This window comes from Rutidosis leptorrhynchoides, chromosome 10 (assembly GCF_046630445.1).
Source record: "Rutidosis leptorrhynchoides isolate AG116_Rl617_1_P2 chromosome 10, CSIRO_AGI_Rlap_v1, whole genome shotgun sequence".
In the NCBI taxonomy this organism is placed as follows: domain Eukaryota; kingdom Viridiplantae; phylum Streptophyta; class Magnoliopsida; order Asterales; family Asteraceae; genus Rutidosis; species Rutidosis leptorrhynchoides.
The window spans coordinates 76,103,882-76,129,191 of record NC_092342.1 but is presented as its reverse complement, the minus strand read 5'-3'; the positions used below and the strand labels follow the sequence as shown (position 1 = coordinate 76,129,191).

Here is a 25,310-nt window from a genome sequence, read left to right as displayed (position 1 = left end):
TGATTTTGAGTAAATTTCTTGAAGGAATCATAAGCCAAAACAATCTAGAAATCAAAATCAAGGTTTGAGTTCTAAATGTTCATACGCGACTATTTTTGCTGCTATTTTGAATTTCCTTTTCTGTTAATTTAAAAACTATCACAACAGATCATTTTCGTTTCAATTGCAGGGTTTAAATCAAACGATTAATTTGATTTAGAATAGTTAATTGGGTCGATTGGATTTTGGGTGAAGAAGAAGAGACAGATACATATAGTTTATATAGATATAAGTATGATATTATTCAGGAAAAACAGTTAGCTTGGATGGTTGGATGTATGTCGGGTTAGCAAGAGGTCTCGGGTTCGAGCTTCGTCTGTGGCAAAGTTTTTTTTTTTTTTTTTTTTTTTTTAGCTTACACTTTGAGAGGTAGTTATTTATTTTTATTTCTATTATTTCCTTATTATTATTATTATTATTATTATTATTATTATTATTATTATTATTATTATTATTATTATTATTATTGTTATTATTATTATTATTGTTATTATTATTATTACTATTATTATTATTATTAATTATTATTATTGCTATTATGTTAGTTATTATTATTAGTAAAATGATTATTAAAATAATTTATGATATTATCATTATTATTACTAGTATTATCATTTAAAATTTTTTAGTATTATCATTACTAATATTATTATTATTAGTATTATTATTATTGTATTATTATTGTTAGTATTATTATTATGATTCTACGGATATTAAACAGATTAATAACATAAATATATAATAAAAGATGATATGATAAAGATTATAGAAATTGGTTATAATTATATGAATACATGTAAAATTTTTGATTATGATTACAAATTAATGTTATAAGCAGCTATAGTAATTAGTATAGAAATTAAATACGAAGATTATGATTATTATGACGATGAATATAAAGGTTTTAATCATATTGATAAGATTATAAATATAGAAATCTTGATATAAATATTATTATGAAAATGATTAAAACTTTAATTAAATTACGATTTAAAGGAATTATTAAAATTATTGTAACTATTGTTATCATAGTTATTATAATACAATTTAGTATTATTATCATTATTAATATCATTATTTTTATTAACATTATTATTATCACTTTTATCATTATTATTATATAGTATCATTATTATTACTAATATTAGTATTATCATTTATCATAATTATTAATTTCACAAACAAATGATCTTCATATAAAAATATATTTAAAATATATAAATTAACTATATTAATATTTTTATATATAAAATGGATTTATTTAATTAAATAATGAAATATATAAATTATTAATATAAAAACCATATTATTAATAATAATATGTATATTTGTTCGATTACAATTATATGTGTTAATATATATATAAATGATATAGGTTCGTGGATCCGAGGCTAACCCTGCACTTGTTCAGTGCTGTCATATGCATAATTACAACGAAATACAGTATAGTGAGTTTCATTTGCTCCCTTTTAAATGCTTTTGCAATATATATTTTTGGGACTGAGAATACATGCGTTACTTTTATGAATGTTTTAAGAAATAGACACAAGTACTTAAAAACATTCTACGATTGAGTTATGAATACACCGGATATCACCCCTTTTAGCTTGGTAGCCTAAGAATTAGGAAAATGGCCCCTAATTAACGTGAATCCTAAAGATAGATCTATGGGCCTTGACAAGCCCCAGTCAGAGAATTTGAACTGCTTTAGTACTTTGACTTTTAGTATACAACCGCCAGCTTTAAAAGAAATGAACTGTTTGTAAGGTGTATACAACCGTCATTTTTAAAAGAGTGGCCTATTTGTATGCTGTTAGCATATTTGCGAATGCGGTATGCTGGGGATATTCTATATGCATTTTGTTAAGGTCGGTTAACAGGTGTTTATATTTCGTATGAATGATTTTATACACTTTCAAATGTATGGATATTATAAATTGAAATCTTGTAGTCTATTAAAATTATGGAAATAATTGACTATGATAAACTAATGAACTCACCAAAATTTTGGTTGACACTTTTAAGCATGTTTATTCTCATGTATGAAAGAAATCTTCCACTGTGCATTTGCTCATTTTAGAGATATTAGTTGGAGTCATTCATGACATATTTCAAAAGACATTACATTCGAGTCGTTGAGTTCAACAAGATTATTATTAAGACAGTTATAGTTTGGATATATTATGAAGTGGTATGCATATCTGTCAACTTTCGTTGTAATGAAAATTGGTCTTTTAAAAAACGAATGCAATGTTTGTAAAATGTATCATATAGAGGTCAAATACCTCGCAATGAAACCAATTATTATGAAACGTTTATAATCGATATGAACGGGTCATTTCAGTTGGTATCAGAGCAATGGTCTTAGCGAACCAGGTCTTGCATTAGTGTGTCTGACTGATAGTTATTAAGATGCATTAGTGAGTCTGGACTTCGACCTTAGCTGCATGTCAAAAAGTTTTGCTTATCATTTCTTGTTGAAAATTACCTACTTATCATCTTAAGTCTAAGACACATCTTATTGCATTAATTACATGAATAGTGTATAGACAAAATTCATATCTTAACATATCTATTATAGTAAACTCTGCCTTACATCATCCGAAATTTCCTCCATAGTTTATGGGATTTTGGTATAGTATATATATATATATATATATATATATATATATATATATATATATATATATATATATATATATATATATATATATATATATATATTATGTATTGAAGAATACTAATCTAAATCCTATAATCTACATCATATTAAAAATTCATTTCTCTAATCGTTCGAGATGGAGCCCCAACTAGTCCGAGTTCATCAGACTCCGAAAGCTATTCCGATATGGATATTCACCTGAACTCCGAAGACAGTGTAACTGGAATGAATTAAACAATTAGCCATCATCTATTCTGGATGAATTGGGGATGGGTTGGTAATCTACTTAGTCATTGTAGATAAGAAGAAGGTGATCCCTTCCATCCACCACATTTCCTTCTGGGTGAAGAACCTGAAGTACTCACCGGCGAACCTGTCCGAAACACCATTTTCTCACTCATTGCCAGGGTATCTCGCCACGAACATATCATATCTCAGATTCTAAACTTTATTCATCCGCTCGTTCCAACCGCCAATCACCCCGGTGTAATAGAAGAAGTGAACGAGATTCGCGCTCGGGTAGTGGCTTTGGAGAATATGGTGCAAAGGTTACAAGCACCAGCAGTATCACCATCATCAACTGTACCACCATCATCAACACCAACAGCACCATTACCACCACCACCAACAACATCCATACCACATGCTGCAACATCACAATCTGTACCTCGAACATCAACATCATACGCACCATAGATACCAAAGAGTACCAACAACAACAAATGATGAAGTATTGATTCATCACTTCATTGAAGAAATATTCTGTAGAGAATATGTAGTTTCTAAAAGTTTTAGAGATTACTTATTCTAGACCTAACTGTAAATCAGATGAATGAATGGATAGAGATGATAGAAGGGAGAATAGAAACTCTAACAAGAATGATGCGTGATTTACAAGATAGACTTGTTATACAAATAGCACCAGTAGTACCACCAGCATCACCGTCAGTATCACCAACACCAGCAACACCTGTAGCACCACAAGCTACACCAGCTCCATAACCATCAACGATATCGACACCACAATCATCTATGGGTATATTGACATAACGAGTTATGGAAGTATTAACTCATTATTTCTAAAGAATTTATATATTATATAAATTTTGAAACCCTAATATATCTATTCGAATTAAGCTATTATGTATGAATTGAAAAAGGGTAGATACTACTAGGTTAATTCATGTTACTAATAGGCTATGTTGACAAATGTTTATGTAATAGATTAGTGGCGCACGGTTTTATCTTTTATATGTAATGTATTTACTGTTTTACCATGGTAACTTTGTAACTTTTGTAACCAGGGAGGTTATCATATATAAACAACCTCCCCACAACTATTGTATCTAGTTATCCATTTGGCACTTACTCATCTTATCCTTTTCTCTCTAGTGTTCTTGAATAACTAATACTTCTAACCCACTTATCACTCACAAACCGGTCGATCTAGGCTTCTTTAGGGACTAATAATTGGTATCAAAGCGGGACTTGCTATCTTGCTTGTAGATCCAAGGATTGAAGCTTCTAGATTCGTGTTTTGAAGTGTTTGGTGTTCTTCGGTTGAGGTATCACGATTTATCCTTATTTGGTCACGAATTTGTTTGTTGTTTGTTAAGTATATCTATTTTTCTGCTTGAAATCTGTCTTAAATGCTTAACAAGTACTAAATTCTGTATGCTCTATCTCAGATTTGCCTATTCATTAAAGATTTATGCACGAAAAAGTTTTTCAGACCCTAAGTTATATCTATTTTTCTATTGAAGTATGTTTAACATGTTTCTTTCTTATGAAAACGATATGTATGTTAAAATGGTATGAAATTCATGAAGTTTTCTGGTAATTTAGAGCTTAGTTCATGTACTTTATTCATATTTCATGCTCATATGTTCATGTTTCTGCTGCCATGACTGAGATACAATGATTTTGTCACTTTAATACATGATTTATTCAAAAAGTACTTAAAAATTTTCACTTCATTCGTGTTAAGATTAATTAAAGGCTCTAAAGTTACTTGATTCATTGTTGTTTTGCCCTCTAACTCTGCTAAATCTGCTTAAAAAATCACTCGAATTGCCTAAGTTTTTCCAGAACAGGTGCTCGAAAACCCCTGCTGGGTTTGAATCTGCACGAAAACCTCTCAGGGTTTCATCACTACAGTGAAACCCTAAGGTTATTGCCCGAAAACCTTGTTAATTCACCCACGTGTTGGGTCCGTTTTGGCTCCAAACTTTGGACCCTTAGTCAATACCCACCGAAATTGCTATTACCCAATAGTTTTAAGTGTGAAAAGGACATGTCCTTGACATAATCCCTTGATTTGTGTCATAGAGGACAAAGGACTTGTCCTTTTGTGCATAAGCTTGTACTTTTGTGTAAGTTTTCACGTGCATAGGTTTTCTCTTTCTTAAAGTCAAACAACTTGAACTTAAAACAAACTGAATTAAGTGTTTTCAGTCAAATTTTATCAAAAAAAATTGTGAAAAGTGTAATATTTGCTCGAAAACAGTGTGTAATTTGAGTATTTGCTCGAAAATTGTGCTGAAAAATTAAAGGATTGACTGAAAACAGTGTCTTTTATTGCCCGAAAACCTTGCACGAAAATCTCTTTCTGCTCGAAAATCTTTGTTTTTTTGTCTCATTGTGCTCGAAAACTCAGTTTCCAGAAAACCTGGTTTTGCTCGAAAACTACCCTGTTCTGAAGGCTTGGTTTTGTTTGAAACCCTAGTTATCTGCTCAAAAATTTAGGTGCTCTAGAATTAGATTTGTGCTCGAATACCTTACCTGCTCGAATACATTGCCTGCTCTAAAAGTTTACTGGTGCTCTATTATCTTGCCTTCTCGAAAACCTAGGATTTTACTCCCATAACTGTCCTGCTCGAAAACCTCCCTTTCTTTACTACCTTGTTGCTGCTCGAAAATTTAGTCTGATTTGAAATTTGGCTTTGCTCAAAAACCACTCGGTTTATACAAATGATTTTACACCAAAACCCTAATTTCACTCTGTTTACACAAGTAATTCCTCACTCTCAAAACCCCCTCTTAACAATCTCTTGTCAACCTCTTCTCTTTTGCACCATTCATTCTACACTCTTAGTTAAGATGGCTACTGCAAACCGTGATGCTTTGGTCATGGGCTCTGATACTCGTCCTCCCATGCTGTTCGAGGGATTGTTTGACGAATGGAAAGGAAGATTTGACAACTTCATCGATGGAAAGGGAGAACAAACCAAATACCTCTGGGAGTCATTTCCCAATGGACCTAAGATCTCACTTCATCCTGACACCGGCGCGGTTCTAAAACCCTATGAACTCCAGGGTGAAGAAGCCAAGAGAGCTCAAGCCGACATTGATTCTAGTTCCATTATCATGCAAGCTCTTCCTCATGACATGTACAAATCCGTCAGCTCTTTGAAATCTAGAAAAGAACTTCTAGATGAAATCACTCGTCAACAGGAAGGATATAGCCAATCCGACCAGACAAAACTTGACATAGCTCTCGCAATGTATGAGGACTACTTTCAGAAACCAGACGAACCCCTAAAGGACTGCTACAGACGTTTCTGTGAGGTCACAAATGAGCTAAAGAAGGTTGGAGTGAAAAAGGAAAATCAAGAGCTGAACATGAAATTCCTGAAGAAACTGAATGCCACCTGGACACCATACGGAAACAACTTCCGTGCCTCCAAAAACACCAAGAAGTACAACATCCATGAAGTTGTAGGGAAACTAATGAATTATCAACCTGATGTTCTAGCCGCCCAAAACCCTAAATCCAACCTCGCTGAAACCAGTGATCCAATGGCTCTGTTTGTTAACAAAAGCTCCACCAAAACCCCCTCCAACCGCTCCAACTCACTCAAAGCAAAAAAAACCATTCCCTCTGATGAGGACACATACTCTGACGTTGATGAAAAACATCGAGATCTCGTTAAGGCTACCGCAATGTTCAGCAAGCAACTGAATCTCAGGAGATCATTTGGAGGTTTCAGCAAGAACAACAACAATCGAAACTCATCCAGCTCTTCATACTACAAAAAACCCGAAACCTCAACCACTCAATACCGGGCTCCTGACAACAAGGACCCGGATAATGTTTGTTTCAACTGTGGTAAAACAGGTCACTTTTCACGAGAATGCAGACTACCCAAACGAAAGGATGCCGAGTACTACAAGAAAAAGATGTTGCTCGCCCAAGATGCCGAAAAGGGGAAGGTCCTCAAAGCCTCAGATGATGTTTGGCTAAACTGGTCAAACAGTGAACAGGAGCCCGAACGAGCTAATGTAGTGAAACTCACCAACATGAACCGTGCTCCTGACAATGTTTCTTCCGATGATGAGGAAGAAGTACAACTTTACACCGACATAATTCATGAATATTATAACTATGTAAATAATAGTTCTGAATGTGTTTCTGATGTATTGCAAGCACCCTCTAAGAGACCTAATAACCCACCTATCCAAATTAATGTGTCCATTAGAGATTAACCTGCTTATAATAATCATGATAAAATGCTCCCTGAATTGCCTGATATGTATGTTGACAACTTTGCTAAAATGAGTAAGGACCTTAGATCACTTGCTAGTCAAGTGAGTGGACTACAAAATGAGAACCATAGGTTAAAAGCTGAATTGAAAATCAAAGTATCAAACAATGTATACCTAACACTTCAAAAGGATCTAGCTGAAAAAGTAACACAATTGAAGGAGCTAGAATCTAGTGTGAGACCGTTACGAATAGAAAGGACAGACTTTAGGTTAAGAAATGAAGTTCTTAGTGAGAAAGTAGACAATGCTGAGAAAGAAATTAAGAAACTCACTACTTCGAAGAAAACTCTTCTAGATACCTTAGAAGAAAAGATAAGAGAACCCCTTTTCGATCTTGCTAAGAAAACCTCTGAATGTTCTAAACTTACCGCACATAATCTAGAGCTTCAAACTCGTCTAGGTCAATTTGAAGAAAAGCTCTACAGGACCGAACAGTCTAAGGTTGTTTTAGCAGGACATATCTCGAATCAAACCCTATTCATGAATCGACCAAAGGACTCCTTCCGTGAGAACAAAGGCCTAGGCTTTGAAAATCCTCTCACCTTGTCCAATATGGCCAAAACTGAGCCCTGTCTGTATGATAGTAGATACTTGATGATTGGACTACCTGCACGACTCACATTTGCATCCAACAGTGAGGTTGAGGAAGCATTGGCTAAAAGATCAACTAAAATGAAACGAGAAATTGCTCTAATCAATGATAAAATCAACGCACTTTATTTGAAAAAGAAAAACTCATTTTCATATGAAAGCTTACCTGATTTGTTTAATGAAAGTGAAAGTTCAGAAGGTCAAAAATGTGTTGTCTACTTACCAACTCTGGTATTAGAAAAATACATCATCAGTTTAGAAAAGGAACTTTTCGAAAATAAAATGAATTCTTTTGACAATGAACGAAAATTTCTGATGATCATAAAAGCCATGCAACACCAAATCTCACTCCATGTGACCACAAATGATCAACTTACTCATAATGTGCATGAACTTCAAAAACAGATTACTAGTCAAGCGACTACTTTCTGTGAAATGATTTCAAAGTCCAAAGCCCCTCAGGAACCGCCACCCTGCCACCTTATAGAACCCTCAAATGTTCTTGCTGATTCTCTCGAGAAAGAAATCGTTGACTTAAAACTTGAACTAAAAGGATATAAGAAACATGTTGCTCTTATTGAAAAGGACAACATCGATTTGCAAGTAAAAGTTTTAATGAATCGAGATTTTAAAAAACCCGAAAAGAATTTTGGTCCAACATTAACACAAGACCATTCACAACAAATGAATCAAAATCAACGCAAGAGAAATTTGTACCATGGGTACCTACTTATTCTCAACGAGTTCTTCCCCCACATCACCAAGGTTCTCCTTACACTACTGTAGTGAACTCAAGGAAACATGTCATTCCAGCTGTCACCATCCTAAGAAACCCTAATCATGGCTCTCGTTTAGAGATGATTGTCAATAAAAGGGGTGCTGATCCCAAACCACCACATTCCGTAACCTTGATGAGAAAGCCAAACAATCATGTTCGAAGAATAATCCAAGAACATGGTGTGTATGACCACTCAGCAAGAAAAGCCCATAACCACCCTGCACCGCCTATTCTAGACAGGAGGGGTGGTTCAAGCAGCTCTTTCATCCACTGAAATATCAACCACTCTAACTCCATCCAGAGCAACAGTGGTAGACCATTGAAACACAACCCCGAACCCATCAGACATCCGCAACTACCAAATCTCAACTATGCTACAAAGCGGGTATCTGATGGATTAACTAAGACTCAAAAGCGAAACTGTCGCAAAAGAGCACAAAGGGCTAGACAGTCATTACTTAAAAACATGAATCGTTTTCAAACTGAGTCTAAATTTGGTGTTTTAAATTTCACAGGACCTAAACCAAAATAAGGCATTTTGAAAGCGTAGAAACCCAAGACTGAAATAGTCTAAGCATCCTCAAGTCTTGTTTCTCAGTTCGGGTCATTAAATTGTAATAGATGTAATAGACGTCTGTATTTTGGTCACCAAAACCATGATTCGTGTGTTGTAATGAATGTTCAGACCTTGTTGAATGTTTCATCTGATGAACCTAATGCTCTAAATTCTCTAAATGTGTCTGCTTACAAGGAACCCGAGATAACTGGGGTCCCTAAAACATGTGCTTAACTCTATTTTGCAGGTGATCCCAGCACGTGTTTGGTATCTGGATTCTGGTTGTTCCAGACACATGACTGGTGATAAATCCATGTTGACAAACTATGTCAACAAGTTCCTAGGTACAATTATCTTTGGGAATGATGAAATTGCAACCATCGAAGGGTATGGAGACTACGTGTTCAACGGTGTAACCATCAAGCGCGCATCCTATGTTCAAGGCCTTGGATGCTGTCTCTTCAGTGTTAGTCAATTCTGTGACAGTGATCTTCGCGTGATCTTTGAAAGGTCCATGTGCTGTGTTCAAACCATGGAGGGAGACAATTTACTCGAAGGAACACGTGAATCCACTCTTTATTCTCTTGCCATGAAAAACATGTCTTCTGACCTACAACCACTCTGCCTGGTTTTCAAAGCTTCCTCTGCAACCTCATGGTTGTGCCATCACCGGATGTCACACCTTCACTCTCAGAATCTCAACAAACTAGTTTCTAATAATCTTGTTGACGGTGTTCCACTCATCTCATTTGATTCTACACATGTTTTCCCTTCCTGTACTATGGGAAAGATTCATAAATCCTCCCACAAATCAAAAACCGAATTCAACACCACCAGTCCATTACATATGCTACATATGGATCTTTGTGGACCAATACGTGTTTCCAGTCTAGGCGGTCGAAAATACATTCTGGTGATAGTTGATGACTATTCTCGTTACACCTGGGTCTGATTTCTAAAAAGCAAGTCTGAAACTCCCAAAATAATCATTGAATTCCTAAAAAGAATCCAACTCTCCATCAATCCTCAATCTGGACCAGGCCGGTATCACCCATCAATCCTCTGCCGCTCATACTCCACAACAAAATGGCGTTGTTGAAAGACGAAATTGTACTCTTGTTGAAGCCGCCAGAACAATGCTTGTTTATTCCAAATTACCTCCGTCCCTCTAGGCTGAAGCTGTTAACACTGCGTGCTTCACCCAAAATCGGTCCATCATTAACCGTCGGTTCGACAAAACTCCATATGAACTTCTTTTTAATCGTCGACCCAATGTGAAGTACTTTCGCATATTTGGATGTGTGTGCTTGATGTTATGCGAGGTGTATACTAAATAGTTATATTTTTATTGTGAAATACTATTAAATACGATACAATTTTACACAAGTTATTTATTTATTTATAGAGTGGATATACCTAAACCTTGCTACAACACTTATAGGCAGTGTACCTAATCGTAGAGTAGTGTAGTTTTTAGTAAGTCCGGTTCATTCCGCAGGGAACTAGCCAAGTTTAACGCTATATTTTTTAAAACTATATTTGTATAAATATATATATATATATATATATATATATATATATATATATATATATATATATATATATATATATATATATATATATATATATATATATATATATATATATATATATATATATATATATATATGTATATATATATATATATATGTATATGTATATATATATATGTATGTATATATATATAAATATGTATATGTATATATATATATATATATCAGTAATATTATTATTATTATAAAAGGGGATTTTACCGTTTAATGACCGGTTTGTCGATTTTATGCATAAAGTAAATGACGATAAATAAAAGTGCGATAATTAAAAGTACGATAATTAAAAGTGCAATAAATAAATTGACAATAAATAAAAGTGCGATGAGATATAAAATAAAGGAATTATGCTTATTTAAACTTCCGTAATCATAATATTTGACGTGTTGATTTTAATTTATTACCATGGGTTAATTGTCCTTTGTCCTGGATTATTCGATATGTCCATCTGGTTTTTGTCCATAACAGTCCATCAATCATAAATATAAAGTACGAGTGTCCTCATCAAATTATCCTTATACCCGAAGTCAAATATTCCAACTAATTGGGGACTTAAACTGTAATAAGGTTTTAATACTTTGTTAATGATTACACCAGGTTATCGACTGTGTGCAATCCAAGGTTTTAATACTTTATTAACAATTACACCAAGTGTCCTTTTATGTAATCCACCCCTGTTTTAATGAGTCCATTGACTATTAATCCATCCCCGTGTCCGGTTAAATGAACGATTATTAGTATTTATAAATTTCCCGCCCATCGTGTTCAATCGAGTGTATGTGGTTATTTATAATTACCTCAAATTGTAAATCTCTATATTAAATTAACGAACTATCATTCAGTTAAACAAATATAAAGCCCATTAATAACCCATAGTCCAATTTCTACAAGTGTCGGTCTTTTGTCCAACCGCCAATTATGGTCCAAAGCCCAATTACCCCGTCTTAATATTTAGTCCAACATCACGATTACTTCGACTTAAATAAGTATAATAATAACTTAGCTACGAGACATTAATTTAAAAAGGTTGAACATAACTTACAATGAGTATTAATCGCGTAGTGTTACACGGACAGAATTTCGACTTACAAACTTAAAACATTCGCCACTATAACCTTATTATTATTAACTTATAATTAAAATTAAAATTAAAAATATAAATATATATTTTGAGAGAGTGAGATTGAAGTATGATATAGTGTATATAATTCGTCCGAAAAACGCTTCAATTTATAGATGTGGCAAGTTGGTGGGTGCCATGCGATCGCATGGTTTTTCTACTTCCTGGCCATGCGATCGCATGGCCGTCATTTCCTGGTCACCATGCAATAAAAACGTGGGCTGCTCGAGTTTTATTATAATATATAATATAATATATATAATTTTATATATATTATATTATATTCTTGTGCATAGTTGACTTGTAATTTTAGGTCCGTTGCGTCGTGCGTTGATAGTTGGCTCAGGTCTCAGTTTCGGATTTTCAAACGTCCTTTCGTATATTTAGATATCTTGTACTTTGCATTTCGCGGCTTGTACTCTTGTAATTTTTTAGACGTTTCTCATCAATATTTTGAACCACTTGGATTGTATTTTGTACTTTTTAGCATTTTGGTCGTTTGCATCTTTAAATCGTCGAATCTGTCTTCACCTTCTATTATTTAAACGAATATCACTTGTAAATAGAACAATTGCAACTAAAAGCTTGTCTTTCTTGAAGGATAATGCTATGAAATATATGTTCATTTTTAGCATTATCAAATATTCCCACACTTGAGCGTTGTTTGTCCTCAAGCAATATAGAACTTTGAATAAAAACATACTTGAATCACTTCTTTATTCTTCACACTTTGTACATCAGTGATTTCTATACGGTAGTATGAACAATGATAGTTGCGTTGTGGTTTACAGTCCCACATGACTATGAAAATTTAGATCCTTTAGGAAATTGGATCTTTATGAAAACATTTGATCTTTTGAAAATTCAATCTAGCTTTTACCCTATATAAGTTTTCCGGAATAACCCTTCACCGGTGTTTGCAAATTGTTTTTGTGGGTTTTGTGGGTTTCAGATTTGAAAATTTTAGCTTAAAACTTGTTGTTTTGTGTTACCAACTTGCTAACCTTGTATTAGGAAAGCAACACATCCAGTATACTTGCTTCGTATATTATATTTCGGTAAACTACCGTCCGGTTGTAAAGGAAAGCGTTGAACAAGCAGCTGTTGAGGCAATGTCCCGTGACATGCTTTTGATTATGGTCTATATTATGTCGGATGCAATTACTATCCTTTGTAGGAGCAATAGTAAAGATCACCCTATAGTTTTTCGGTCTGGCACAAGGTTCTGTCTTTGACCATGCTATGCAACCACCATTCTTACGGTTGACACCCAATTTGGTTCAGGAGACCTAATGAATTCCAGGTGAATTTCTAGGATTTTACGTTTAATGGTAATGAACGCATTGAAAATAGGGTTTTCAGTAAACAAATCGGTTTGTAATTTGATCAAAATATTTTCTCGTTCAAGCTCGAGTTTAGATATCATTGAATTCCATGACTTTGAATTCTCAATCTTTAAGGTCAATCTCAAGGATTGAGTAATATCAGGTTTAAAAGCTGATTTTTAATCTTTAAGGAGATTATCCTTTCTGGGGATCTGATTCATTAGTCTTATAAGCTAATTTGCATGGTGCTCCCCATTGTACGAGATAGATCCTCTCATGGTTAGGATAACTCTGACCACTTGGCGACCCTGTTTGATGCTGAGGTCCGTGAATTTTCAGCTGATTTTCGTGAAAACTTTTCAAGGTTTTTCGTAGACTCTACAACTGGTCTGGACGACAACTTCCTGACCTAAATCAAGAAGCGCGTGTCTTTTTCTCGGAAGACTTTACTTCCTTATAATTTCTATTTATATAACAATAAACTGGGTAAAACTGATTAATATCGTTCAAAACAAAAGTATCTTCAATTATTTGTACAAAAATAGGTGATATATGTTCTAAATAACTTAGTAAATTTTTTCCACACTTGGCTTTTATTTTTCTTTCTTTGCCTTTTTATTCTCCTCTATTCCATTTTAAATGAATTCAAGCATTTTGGTTTGTTTATCAATTTATGTACTTTCCGAGGTAACAATAATTTCGGTGTTAACACCTAGTTTTATCGTTCATAAATATGTATACACATGATTTTGAATTCATTTATTTGAAATTTTTTTAAAATTTTACTAGAATTAGGTAGTCAGTATATAAGACTAGGGATGTTCTTTATTATCAGAGAGCACTAGATTCTAATACAACAACTGCGTTACTAGTATTTTTAATGGTAACCAAGTGTTTAGATTAAAATTTTAAAACCCGAAAGAATTTAACCCCTTCCCACACTTAAGATCTTGCAATGCCCTCATTTGCAAGAAATTAGTAGCAATTTAAATTATTGAGGGTGATTAGCGTAGAAAAATGATTAAATTTTACCAAAGTTTCCAAACATATTGTTGTTTGTGTTGAATGATAAATGGTGCACATCATTTGTTCATTCCGTCTGTTGTTACATCACACTTGTTTTTCGTTTTGTCGTCTGAACTTAATGCCATTCTTTGAAAATGCGCTGTTTTACCATGTTGTGTACATGAAATAAAATACATACAATACAAATATAAACATGCAAGGTAATTTGAAATGGGACTTAATATCCCACTTTCAAATTACAAAAATGAAATATTAGTACAAAATAATAAAAATATTAAACATTACATTAAAGTATCAAAATGTTAAATGTTTAACATAAATAGATAAAAATAATAAAAGAGAAGACATCACCAATGGAACACTATTGATTTGGATAGGGGTTCCAGTTCATACCATCGTTCGGGTTCCATGGTTGGTGATAGGTGTTCTGGTAGGCTTGATTGGGGTCGTACAGGTCATAGGGTGGTCGCATGTCGGGCTGATGTGGTGGATAGTAAGCAGGCCGAGTCGGGATGTAGTTATTTGTTACTTGATATGATATCTGGCTCATGATTTGGTGCTGATGAACTTGCCAGCTATCGTGTTGGCATCGCCTGGAAGTCTCATACTCATTCGCGGCTTGCCACTGCTCATACCGACGATGCCTATCCTCATTAGTCATTTCTACCTCATCTATACGCTGGAAAACGTCAGTAGCACTATCCCTAATGACATACCTAATGTCATCCGTTTCCTCCATCTCCTCATCCGAACCCCTCTCTACCTGTGGATGGCGGCCCTGATATTGTATTGCCTGATTGCGTCTCCTAGTCAATACCTTTGCACCTTGATAGACTTGCAAACCTAAAGTCTCGTCATGTTCCCTAACCACCATCATTGGACCCCCTTGTTCCCTATCTACACCTAAATACTCTCCAATGAGAGTAACAAAAATACCTCCTCCTATTATTCCCCCTTCCTGTATTACTTCCACCATTTTGGACAGATGAAAACCAACACAATATGGGATATTAACAAATCTTCTAGTGTCTCGAATGCACTTAAGGTAAAATAAATCGTGTAAGGTCATTTTCTCCTTGTTGTTACCTCTTTGTGTAATCGAGTTTGCTAAGAATCTATGTATTATACGAAGCTCGACTTTATTAATATCTAAATAGGAGTGTATTCCTCCCCGCGTAAACACATTAAAATTTGACATACGCCTCCAGATGGCGTTAACGTCAAAATTTCTATCTACCCTCTCACCATGATAAATCAAATTTGTACAATCAGGTGATAGTAATTCAGCGGGAGTGTAAATCTGTAAAGCCCTGGCCATGTTCAGCATGGATATCCTGTACATCCTATGGCCAAGTAAAAATCTAAGAAAACTTTTATCGTCTATCCTATCTACATCCTTATTAAAAGCTAAAGTACTCATTAACTCAACACACCACTCTTTATATACAGGCCTACGAGTGGTAAATAAACGTTCCCAATCGAAAAAAGAAGAGCTGTCATAACTTTGGATTAGATGCTGCCTAACTGGGTTAGCTAGGTGGACCCTTTCCAAAGGCTCCCAATCAATTACCATTGATACTTCTACAATTTTGGTCCAAAGCTTAAATTTGTTACTTTGGTACGTCGGGTAATCTCTCCAACTTCTATCAAATCTTAAATTGGGATGCAACTGTTCTTCATGAATTGTTGGGTGTTCTATTATATGGTGAACGGGAAATACTACGTAGGTAATAAAAAATTGTGGTTCTGGTTCATAGTATGGTACGTATTGATCATAATGTTGTTGTTGTTCAGGTTGTTATTCTGGTTCGTGATATTGCATCTCTGGCTGTGGTTCCGGATCAGGTTGCCTAGACGATGATGCACCGTCCGTATCTGTATTTCTCTGCAAAACACATTAAACACAAAATTTGTGCATCCAAATATGCATTAATGTTAGCAAAATAACAAATTAAAACAATTACAATAACATGTTTAATCCATATTAAACTTATACTCATTTTCATTTTTTTATCAATTCTACACTTTTTCAAATAAGCATATATGAAAATGTTTACAAAGTTCATAAGCATTCAACTCAAATAACATGTCAAAATAATCATTACTAGCAATTAAACAAGTTTCAAATGGCATTTATATCAAATTAATCAAGTTCATGAATTTTAGACTTAAAAAATCCACTTTAATTCTCAAAAATCATGTTTAGGATCAATGTTTGGATCATTTAGCAACCTAAACATGTTACACTACTTAATTTAGTAATAATTCATGACAAAAATCGGCCATAACCTGTTTATATCAAAAAGTCCCAAATTGCTCAAGAACACAAACCCTAGATTTCTAAAATTTTTGAAGTTTTTGACTTCAAATCATGCTAAATAGTATCAATCTAGGTAATACAAGCATAATATACTAACAATTTAACTCTAATTACACTAGAAATTAACAAAATCAAATTAGGTAAAAATTAGCTCAAGAACACTAAAATTCGAATTTAAAGAGTTTTAGGGGTGAAATCTTTACCTTCATGCCTCCCCATCTGAATATAGACATGATTGTAGCGGATTATTGTGAGAAATTTGGTGAATTTTGGATGAAAAATGATGATTTTAGGGGTGATTGTGTGTGTTTCCTCGTGTATAAGTGTGTGTGTTGTGAGGATACAGAACCAGCGACTGAAAATTTGTAATCTGCACAGTTTTTTGGGGTCATGCGACCGCATGACTTTGAAGTGTAATCCCCATGCGGTCGCATGGGGTCTGATCTTTTTTTTTATTTTATAAAACCATTTACTTATAAAACAAATAATTAATTTTAAAAATTTGTTTTCTTTTAGAATGAGGGCATTTCGGATCGTTGTCCTAGTTCATCTCTCGACACAATTTTAAAATTTGTCGTTTTTAAGCATTGTTTTAAAAGCTAAGGTTTTTGAGTTTTTTAATGTTTTTGGCATACTTTAATTCAATAAGATTAAAAATAATGATAACAAAATTTCTCGTCCCTCCCTTGGGTTAAGCAATTTCAGTTCAACGACCTAGTCTTCAACTTACGACGAATTTTTAGAAATCACATTTTTAACTTAATGAAATAAAGTACATTTTTGAATTTAAATTCACACCAAACTTAAATTTAAAATGCATAGAATTAAAAATTCATATAAATATCATTAATATTTTTATACATTAATTTTACAAACTTATATTGAAAATATTAGTTTTTAAAATATTTAAAAACTTAAATATATTGGTTTTAGAAATTTACAATAATAATTTAATATAAATTTAAAAACAAGGTAAAAATTAAAATTAAAAATCTTTTTGGTCTTTTATCCCACTTTAATCAATCAAATATTATCAAAAATATACGCCCCTCTTTTGGGTAAAGTAATTTCGGCTATTTTACCTGGTTTTATTCCTGACGAATTTTTGAAATATTTTGGATTGATTGATTAAAGATATTTATACCTTATGAATAAACGGTAAATTTCGCAGTGATGTAATAAATTTTTGTATGATATCAATAATTTCTGTTTTGCATACCTAATTTTATTGAATATCAATTTAATACTTTATAGCGAACGATTCAACGTTTATTATCAAAAGGTTAAAAGCAATAAATAAAAACAAATAAAAACTGTACATGCTTACCTTTGAGATAGAATTTTCAGAGACCTGCTTTAGCCGACTCATAGGAGAGTCGTGTGATTTGGTTTTCCATAGCTACATAAGCGTAACCTCAATTTTTCAATAACTTTTCTTCTAAACATATGAACGATCCTTCTCTGCATAGAGTAACAAATTCGGTATTTGAATATGTTTGATTGTTCGAACATTTACCTTCGTGTGACCATTTTCGCATTGATGACATCTTTCAAGGTGTCGTCCTCTTCTTTTTGTTACGGATTTTGATTTTCCTTTACCAAAATGTGTTTTATTATGATTGTTCCTGAGTTCTTTCCTCACTTCATCCATTTTGCCTCTTATGAATGATACCAGTTCACTCGGGAAGATGTTACTATTACGTTTAGTAATCATAGTGTGTAGTAGTAGACCATGGTTCAGATCAAAGGAATTCTTCATCTCGTAAAACCTAAAAAAAATAAAAATTCAGAATGGGGGAAGAAGACTAGTTCTTTAGGGTCTACTATGGAAAGACCATTCGGATTCCATTTTCGAGAACTGCACGAAAACAGAAAATCTAACTCTAACATAAATGTATATTATCCTTAAAAGATTCGAATCTTCCCACACTTAGTTAGCTGTGGTGTCGAAATTGTGATTAACTTCATCTTCAACTTCCATTGGATTATCTATGTAATATTTAACTCTGTGGCCATTAACCTTAAATTCAATCCCGTTTGAATTTGTTAACTCTACTGTTCCGTACGGGAAAACTCTTTTGACTATGAATGGTCCAGACCATCTTGATTTCAATTTTCCAGGAAATAGCTTGAATCGTGAATTGAAAAGAAGAACTCGGTCTCCATCCTTAAATTCTTTTGAACTTCTGATTCTTTTATCATGCCATTTCTTCGTTATTTCTTTATAGATTAACGAATTTTCATATGCTTCATGTCTTAATTCTTCTAATTCGTTTAGTTGACTTAATCTTAGACGTCCGGCTTCATGTATATTAAGATTACATGCCTTCAAAGCCCAAAATGCTTTGTGCTCAATTTCTACTGGAAGATGACATGCTTTTCCCTAAACGAGTCTAAAAGGTGTGGTTCCAATTGGAGTTTTGTAGGCTGTTCTAAAAGCCCAGAGTGCATCCTCCAATTTCATGGACCATTCCTTCGGATTTGATCCTACGGTTTTCTCTAGAATACGTTTTAAAGCTCGGTTGGTATTTTCAACTTGTCCACTTGTTTGTGGATGATAAGCGGTTGAGATTTTATGAGTTACTCCATATCTTTTAAGAACTTTCTCAAGTTGATTATTACAAAAATGAGTACCCCGATCACTTATTAAAGCTTTCGATGTTCCAAACCTTGCAAAAAGACGTTTTAAGAAGTTGACTACAACTCGTGCATCGTTAGTTGGGAGAGCTTGTGCTTCCGCCCTTTTAGATACATAATCAATGGCAACGAGAATATAGAGATTATTATGAGATTTTGGAAATGGATCCATAAAGTCAATACCCCAAACGTCAAAAACTTCACATACTTGAATGACATTTTGTGGCATTTCATCACGTTGACTTATTTTTCTGGCCCTTTGACAAGCATCACAGGATTTACAAAGAAGGTGTGCGTCTTTGAAAATTGTAGGCCAATAAAATCCAGCATCGTAGACTTTTCTTGCTGTAAGTTGAGGCCCATAATGCCCTCCTATTGGTCCTGTGTGACAATAGTTTAAGATTTGACTAGCTTCATCCCCGAATACACATCGGCGTATTATTCCATCGGGACAACTTTTAAATAAATGTGAATCTTTCCAAAAATAGTGTTTTATATCACTAAAGAATTTCTTTCGTTTTTGGTACGACAACCCTTTTTCAAGGAATCCACATACTAAGTAGTTTGCATAGTCTGCAAACCATGAAATTTCATTATAATCGATCTTCAAAAGATATTCATTAGGAAAGTTATCTTGTATGGCCGATTCATTTAGAACTTCTAATTCGGGATTTTCAAGACGAGAAAGATGATCAGTGGCGAGATTTTCTGCTCCCTTTTTGTCTCGGATTTCAATATCGAACTCTTGTAAGAGTAAGATCCAACGAATTAATGGTGGTTTGGCATCTTGTTTTGAAAATAGGTATCTAAGAGCAGAATGGTCGGTATAGACCACCGTTTTAGCTAGAACGAGATATGAACAAAATTTGTCAAACGCAAAGACAATAGCAAGGAGTTCTTTTTCAGTAGTTGTGTAATTTGTTTGTGCTCCTTGTAACATCTTACTTGCGTAATAAATAGGTTGAAATCGTTTTTCAATCCTTTGTCCTAAAACGGCTCCCATTGCAAAATCACTTGCATCGCACATAAGTTCAAATGGTAGATTCCAATTTGGAGTTATCATGATCGGCGCATTAATGAGTTTTTCTTTAAGAATATTAAAAGATTTGATGCATTCATCTGAAAAGATGAATGGAGCATCCTTTTCTAGGAGTTTATTCATAGGAGTGGCAATTTTAGAAAAATCTTTTATGAAACGTCGGTAAAAGCCGGCATGCCCTAGAAAACTCCTAACTCCTCTAACATTGGTGGGATGTGGAAGTTTAGCAATTATATCTACTTTAGCTCTATCCACTTCAATTCCTTCCTTTGAAATTTTATGACCAAGAACGATGCCTTCTCTAACCATGAAATGGCATTTCTCCCAATTAAGTACTAGATTTGATTGTTCGCATCTAATAAGCATTCGTTCAAGATTAACTAGACATGTTTCAAAAGTATCACCGAAGACTGAGAAGTCATCTATGAAAACTTCCATGCATTCTTATATCATGTTATGAAAAATTGCCATCATGCAACTTTGAAAGGTTGCAGGGGCGTTGCAAAGTCTAAATGGCATGCGTTTGTAAGCAAAAGTACCATAAGGGCACGTGAACATGGTTTTATCTTGGTCCTCGGGTGCTATTGGAATTTGAAAATATCCGAAAAAACTGTCAAGAAAACAATAGTAACTATTTCCGGCTAATCTTTCCAACATTTGATCAATGAAAGGTAAGGAAAAGTGATCTTTTCTGGTGGCGTCATTTAATTTTCTATAATCTATACAAACACGCCATCCTGTTATAGTCCTAGTAGAAATAAGCTCATTTTTTTAATTTGTGATGACAGTCATGCTACCCTTCTTAGGTACACATTGAACTGGGCTTACCCATGGACTATCTGAGATTGGATGAATTAAACCTGCATCTAGCAGTTTAATAATTTCTTTCTTAACAACATCTTGCATATTTGGATTTAGTCTTCGTTGGCGTTGCACATGCGTTTTATGACCTTCTTCCATAAGGATTTTATGTGTGCAAAACGAAGGACTTATGCCTTTAATGTCATGAATCTTCCATGCAATAGCTGGTTTATGAGCTTTTAGCACAGAAATGAGTTGAAATTTTTCATTTTCTGTAAGAGAAGACGATATTATTATAGGTAATTCAGATTTACCATGTAAATAAGCGTATTCTAAATGGGTTGGAAGTAGCTTTAACTCTAATGTCGGTGGTTCTTCTATCGATTATTTATATCAATATCTGTCTTCCCCTTTTAGCATTTGAATTTCTTCTGTGGTTGGTTCGTAATCATTAGCTATGAGTGTGGCTAACATTTCAGCTTCATCAATTGGTTCAGTCCCTTCTCCTAAGGAACATTCTCCTGTTCCTTGTAAATCTGGAAATTCTTCTAACAATTCTGCATGTGAATCTATAGTTTGAATATAATAACATGTATCATCTGCAGATTGCGGTTGTTGCATGCATCTATCAATAGAAAAGGTAACACTCTCGTCTTCTATACTTAGGGTCAATTTCTTACCAAACACGTCTATTATTGCTTTAGCCGCGTTTAAGAATGGTCTTCCTAATATGAGAGGAACTCGAGAATCTTCTTCCATGTCCAGAATAACAAAATCTACTGGAAATACTAAAGTACCAACTTTAACTAGAATGTTCTCCATTATCCCTCTAGGATATTTTACTGATCGATCGGCTAGTTGTATGCTTATTCATGTTGGTTTCAATTCTCCAAGGTCTAGTTTAGCGTATAGTGAATACGGCATTAAATTTATACTAGCACCTAAATCTGCCAATGCTTCTATGGAACTAAGACTACCCAGAAAACATGGAATTGTAAAACTTCCTGGATCAGAGAGTTTTTCTGGTATCTTATTCAACAACACTGTAGAACAATTAGCATTCATAGTAACAGCCGAAAGTTCTTCTATTTTCTTTCTATTTGTGATTAGATCTTTCAAGAATTTAGCATATCTTGGCATTCCTGAAATCACATCAATGAAAGGAAGATTGACATTTATTTGTTTAAACATATCCAAAAATTTAGATTGCTCGGCTTCAAGTCTTTCTTTTCTCATTTTACTTGGGTAAGGAAGTGATGGTTGGTATGGTTTAACATAAGGTTTAGCCTTAACAATGTTATCTTCATTTTGCTTTTCAACTACCGGTTCTGTTTCCTTATCTCGCTCAGGCTGTGGTGCCTGTGGAGTAGGAGTAGAGTCATCAGAAATTACAGGTATTTCAGGTGGTTTAAGTGTAATACCACTTCTCGTGGTAATGGCTTTAGCTGTTTCATTCCGAGGGTTAGCATTTGTATCCCTAGGTAGACTTCCAGGTTTTCTTTCACCTATCAACCTTGCTAGGTTACTTATTTCTTGTTCCAAATTTTGGATTGAAGCTTGTTGATTTCTAAATGCTTGACCATTTTGTTCATTGGTTTATTTCTGAGATGTGAAAAACTGAGTTTGAGATTCAACTTGCTTCGATATCATGTCTTCTAAATTTGGCTTTTTATCATCGGTTTGTGGTGGTTTATTTGGAAAAATAGGTCTTTGCTGGTTGTAAGTATTATTAGACACTTGTTGATTGCTAGGATCTTGTTGGTTGTTGTATGGAACATTTCGGTTATAATTCTGATTGTAGTTTGGTCTTGGCGGTTGATAATTATTCTGATAATTATTTCCAGGCCTTTGGTTCATGTATGAAACATTCTCTCTTTGTTCCATTGTTTGTTCAATACTGAGACAATCTTTTGTCAAATGTGGTCCTCCACATTGTTCACAACTAATTCGTATTGCGTGAATATCCTTAGTCATCTTTTCCATTGGTCTCTTGAAAGCATCTATCTTTGCGGAAATGGAATCAAAGTCATGGCTAGAATTGGCTCTAGCCGCTTTAGATGATCTAACGATGTCTTTTTCTTGATGCCACTCATGTGAGTGGGAAGCAGTGTTATCAATAATTTTGTAAGCTTCAGTTGCGGTTTTCTTCATAATGGAACCACCGGCTGCTATATCGATGTCTTTGCGTGTAGTAATGTCGCATCCTTGGTAGAATATTTGTACTATTTGATAAGTGTCTAAACCATGTTGAGGACATCCTCTCAATAACTTTCCAAATCTTGTCCACGCCTCATATAATGTTTCATTTGGTTTTTGTGTGAACGTAACTATTTCTCCTTGAAGTCTCACTGCTTTAGATGCCGGAAAGAATTGTTTAAGAAATTTTTCAACTAAGACATCCCATGTATCAATCGCCCCTTCAGATAACGATTCTAACTAATCTTTGGCTTCTCCCTTTAAAGTCCAGGGAAATAACATGAGATATATCTGTTCATCCTCCACTTATCGGATTTTGAATAGAGTACAGATCCTATTAAAAGTTCGAAGATGTTCGTTTGGATCTTCCTTCGGCGCACCACTAAATTGGCATTGATTAGTTACCATATGTAGGATTTGTCCTTTGATTTCATAATCTGGCGCATTAATGTCTGGTTGAGCAATTGCATGACCTTGGCCAGTGCGTTTAGCCCTCATTCGGTCTTCCATACTTAGAGGTTCTAGATTTTCCATGATTGAAATTGTTGAATCTGAATCACTAGAGGATTCTGATTTAATAATTTCTTCCTCGACAATCTCTGGATGAGTGATTTGTGGTTCAGGAGGAATGATTAGTGGTTCAGGATCTCTGAATTGTCGCTGAATATCCTCCGGATTCTCAATTGTTGGGTTCAAAAAATGGATTATCAAAAATTTGAATTGGAGTACTTGGTCAACTAGATGACGATTCTAAAGAAAAATCAACGGCGACAATATTGACTAGATGTCTTGATCGAGTTACAAGTGGTGAACGTATGAAAGGTGGTGAACGTTTTGCTCGGCGCCTTCACTGAATATCCTATTAGTTATAAAAGATAAAAATTATATAAGCTATCAAATTAATAGACTTTTCTGATTTTGCCCACGTTTCGAATAGCCAATAGATGTAGCAGGTAGCCAGGACCCTTTAAATCGGAAGCCCACAACTCGCCACTAACATATCCAACTATTACTACGAACCAGAAAATTTTGGATGTCTATCAATTTAACCGCTTAAAATAATTTTTCGTCAAAGTTTAAAGAAAATAAAGAAAATTCTATGTCCTAAAAACTTGAGCGTCGAGAAATAAGAAAGAAAAAGAGTGCGTCGAAAAACGTCGAAAAATAAAAGGTTGAAAAATAAAAATAAGAAAGAAAAGCGTCAAAACTTAAAAGTCTAAAAACTAAATATTAAAAGTTGCGTCTAAAGGTATTAAAGCGTAAAAGGAATTCTATATCCAAAACGGCAATAACTTAAAAGGCACTAAAATTTATAAAATATTAAAGCGATAAGAGACGTCGTAAAATTTTAAAACACATAAATCTTAATCTAAAGAAAAAGTACTTAAGGGATTTTACGGCAAAGCCTAAAAATCTAGAAATATAAAATACTATGGTAAAAAATAAGTTTAAAACTAATTAAAAAAACAAATTACAATTAAACGATTAAAAATATACAATTGAAAAAATTGAAAAATAATAAAATTACTTATTTTTATAAAAATATTATTTTTATATTATTATTTTATAAAAGTATTAATTTTATAAGTAATAAAACTATTTAAATCTTAAAACTTAAAATACAAATTTAATTAAAACTAAAACTAATTAATATTAAAATAAACCCTTATTAGGTTAATTAATAATAATAATAATTAATAACAAACCCTAATCCGTACCAGCTGATGATGCAGACCTGTCAGAAGACCTCATGCGGTCGCATGAGGTTTACGCATCTGGGCTATGCGATCGCATGGAGATAGATACCAGGCCTGTTCTTGGGCTGCTACAGTATTGTGGCCAGTTTTTATTTATTTATTTATTTTTTTCTGATTTTTAAATTTATATATATAAAAAAAATAATATGTAATAAAAAAACTTATATTTTTAAAAAAAATACTTATTAGTTTTAATTTTTAACAAAAGAAAAATAAAAATATAAACTTTTTAATTTAAATAGAAATATATTTTTCTTTTATATTTTTGTATTTTAAAACTTATATAAAATTATATTCTTACAAAAATAGCTTAAAAACTAATATTTTTT

At 33.6% G+C, this 25,310-nt stretch overlaps 1 protein-coding gene and 1 non-coding gene across 2 annotated transcripts; both read left to right on the top strand.

Annotated features, from left to right (window-relative positions):
* The first annotated feature begins 5,800 nt into the window (after positions 1-5,800).
* LOC139870382 (uncharacterized) lies at positions 5,801-7,186 on the top strand. Its single transcript, XM_071858194.1, has one exon. It carries the CDS (start codon positions 5,801-5,803, stop codon positions 7,184-7,186), a length of 1,386 nt encoding a protein of 461 aa, XP_071714295.1.
* A 16,081-nt stretch (positions 7,187-23,267) lies between these two features.
* On the top strand, positions 23,268-23,374 carry LOC139874029 (small nucleolar RNA R71). The gene has a single exon (XR_011767733.1). It is a non-coding gene; the product is annotated as a small nucleolar RNA R71 (small nucleolar RNA).
* The last annotated feature ends 1,936 nt before the right edge of the window (positions 23,375-25,310 follow it).

Bases quoted from the DNA above. Each gene is read 5' to 3' on its own strand.
- LOC139870382 (XM_071858194.1), top strand. From the start codon at position 5,801: ATGGCTACTGCAAACCGTGATGCTTTGGTCATGGGCTCTGATACTCGT.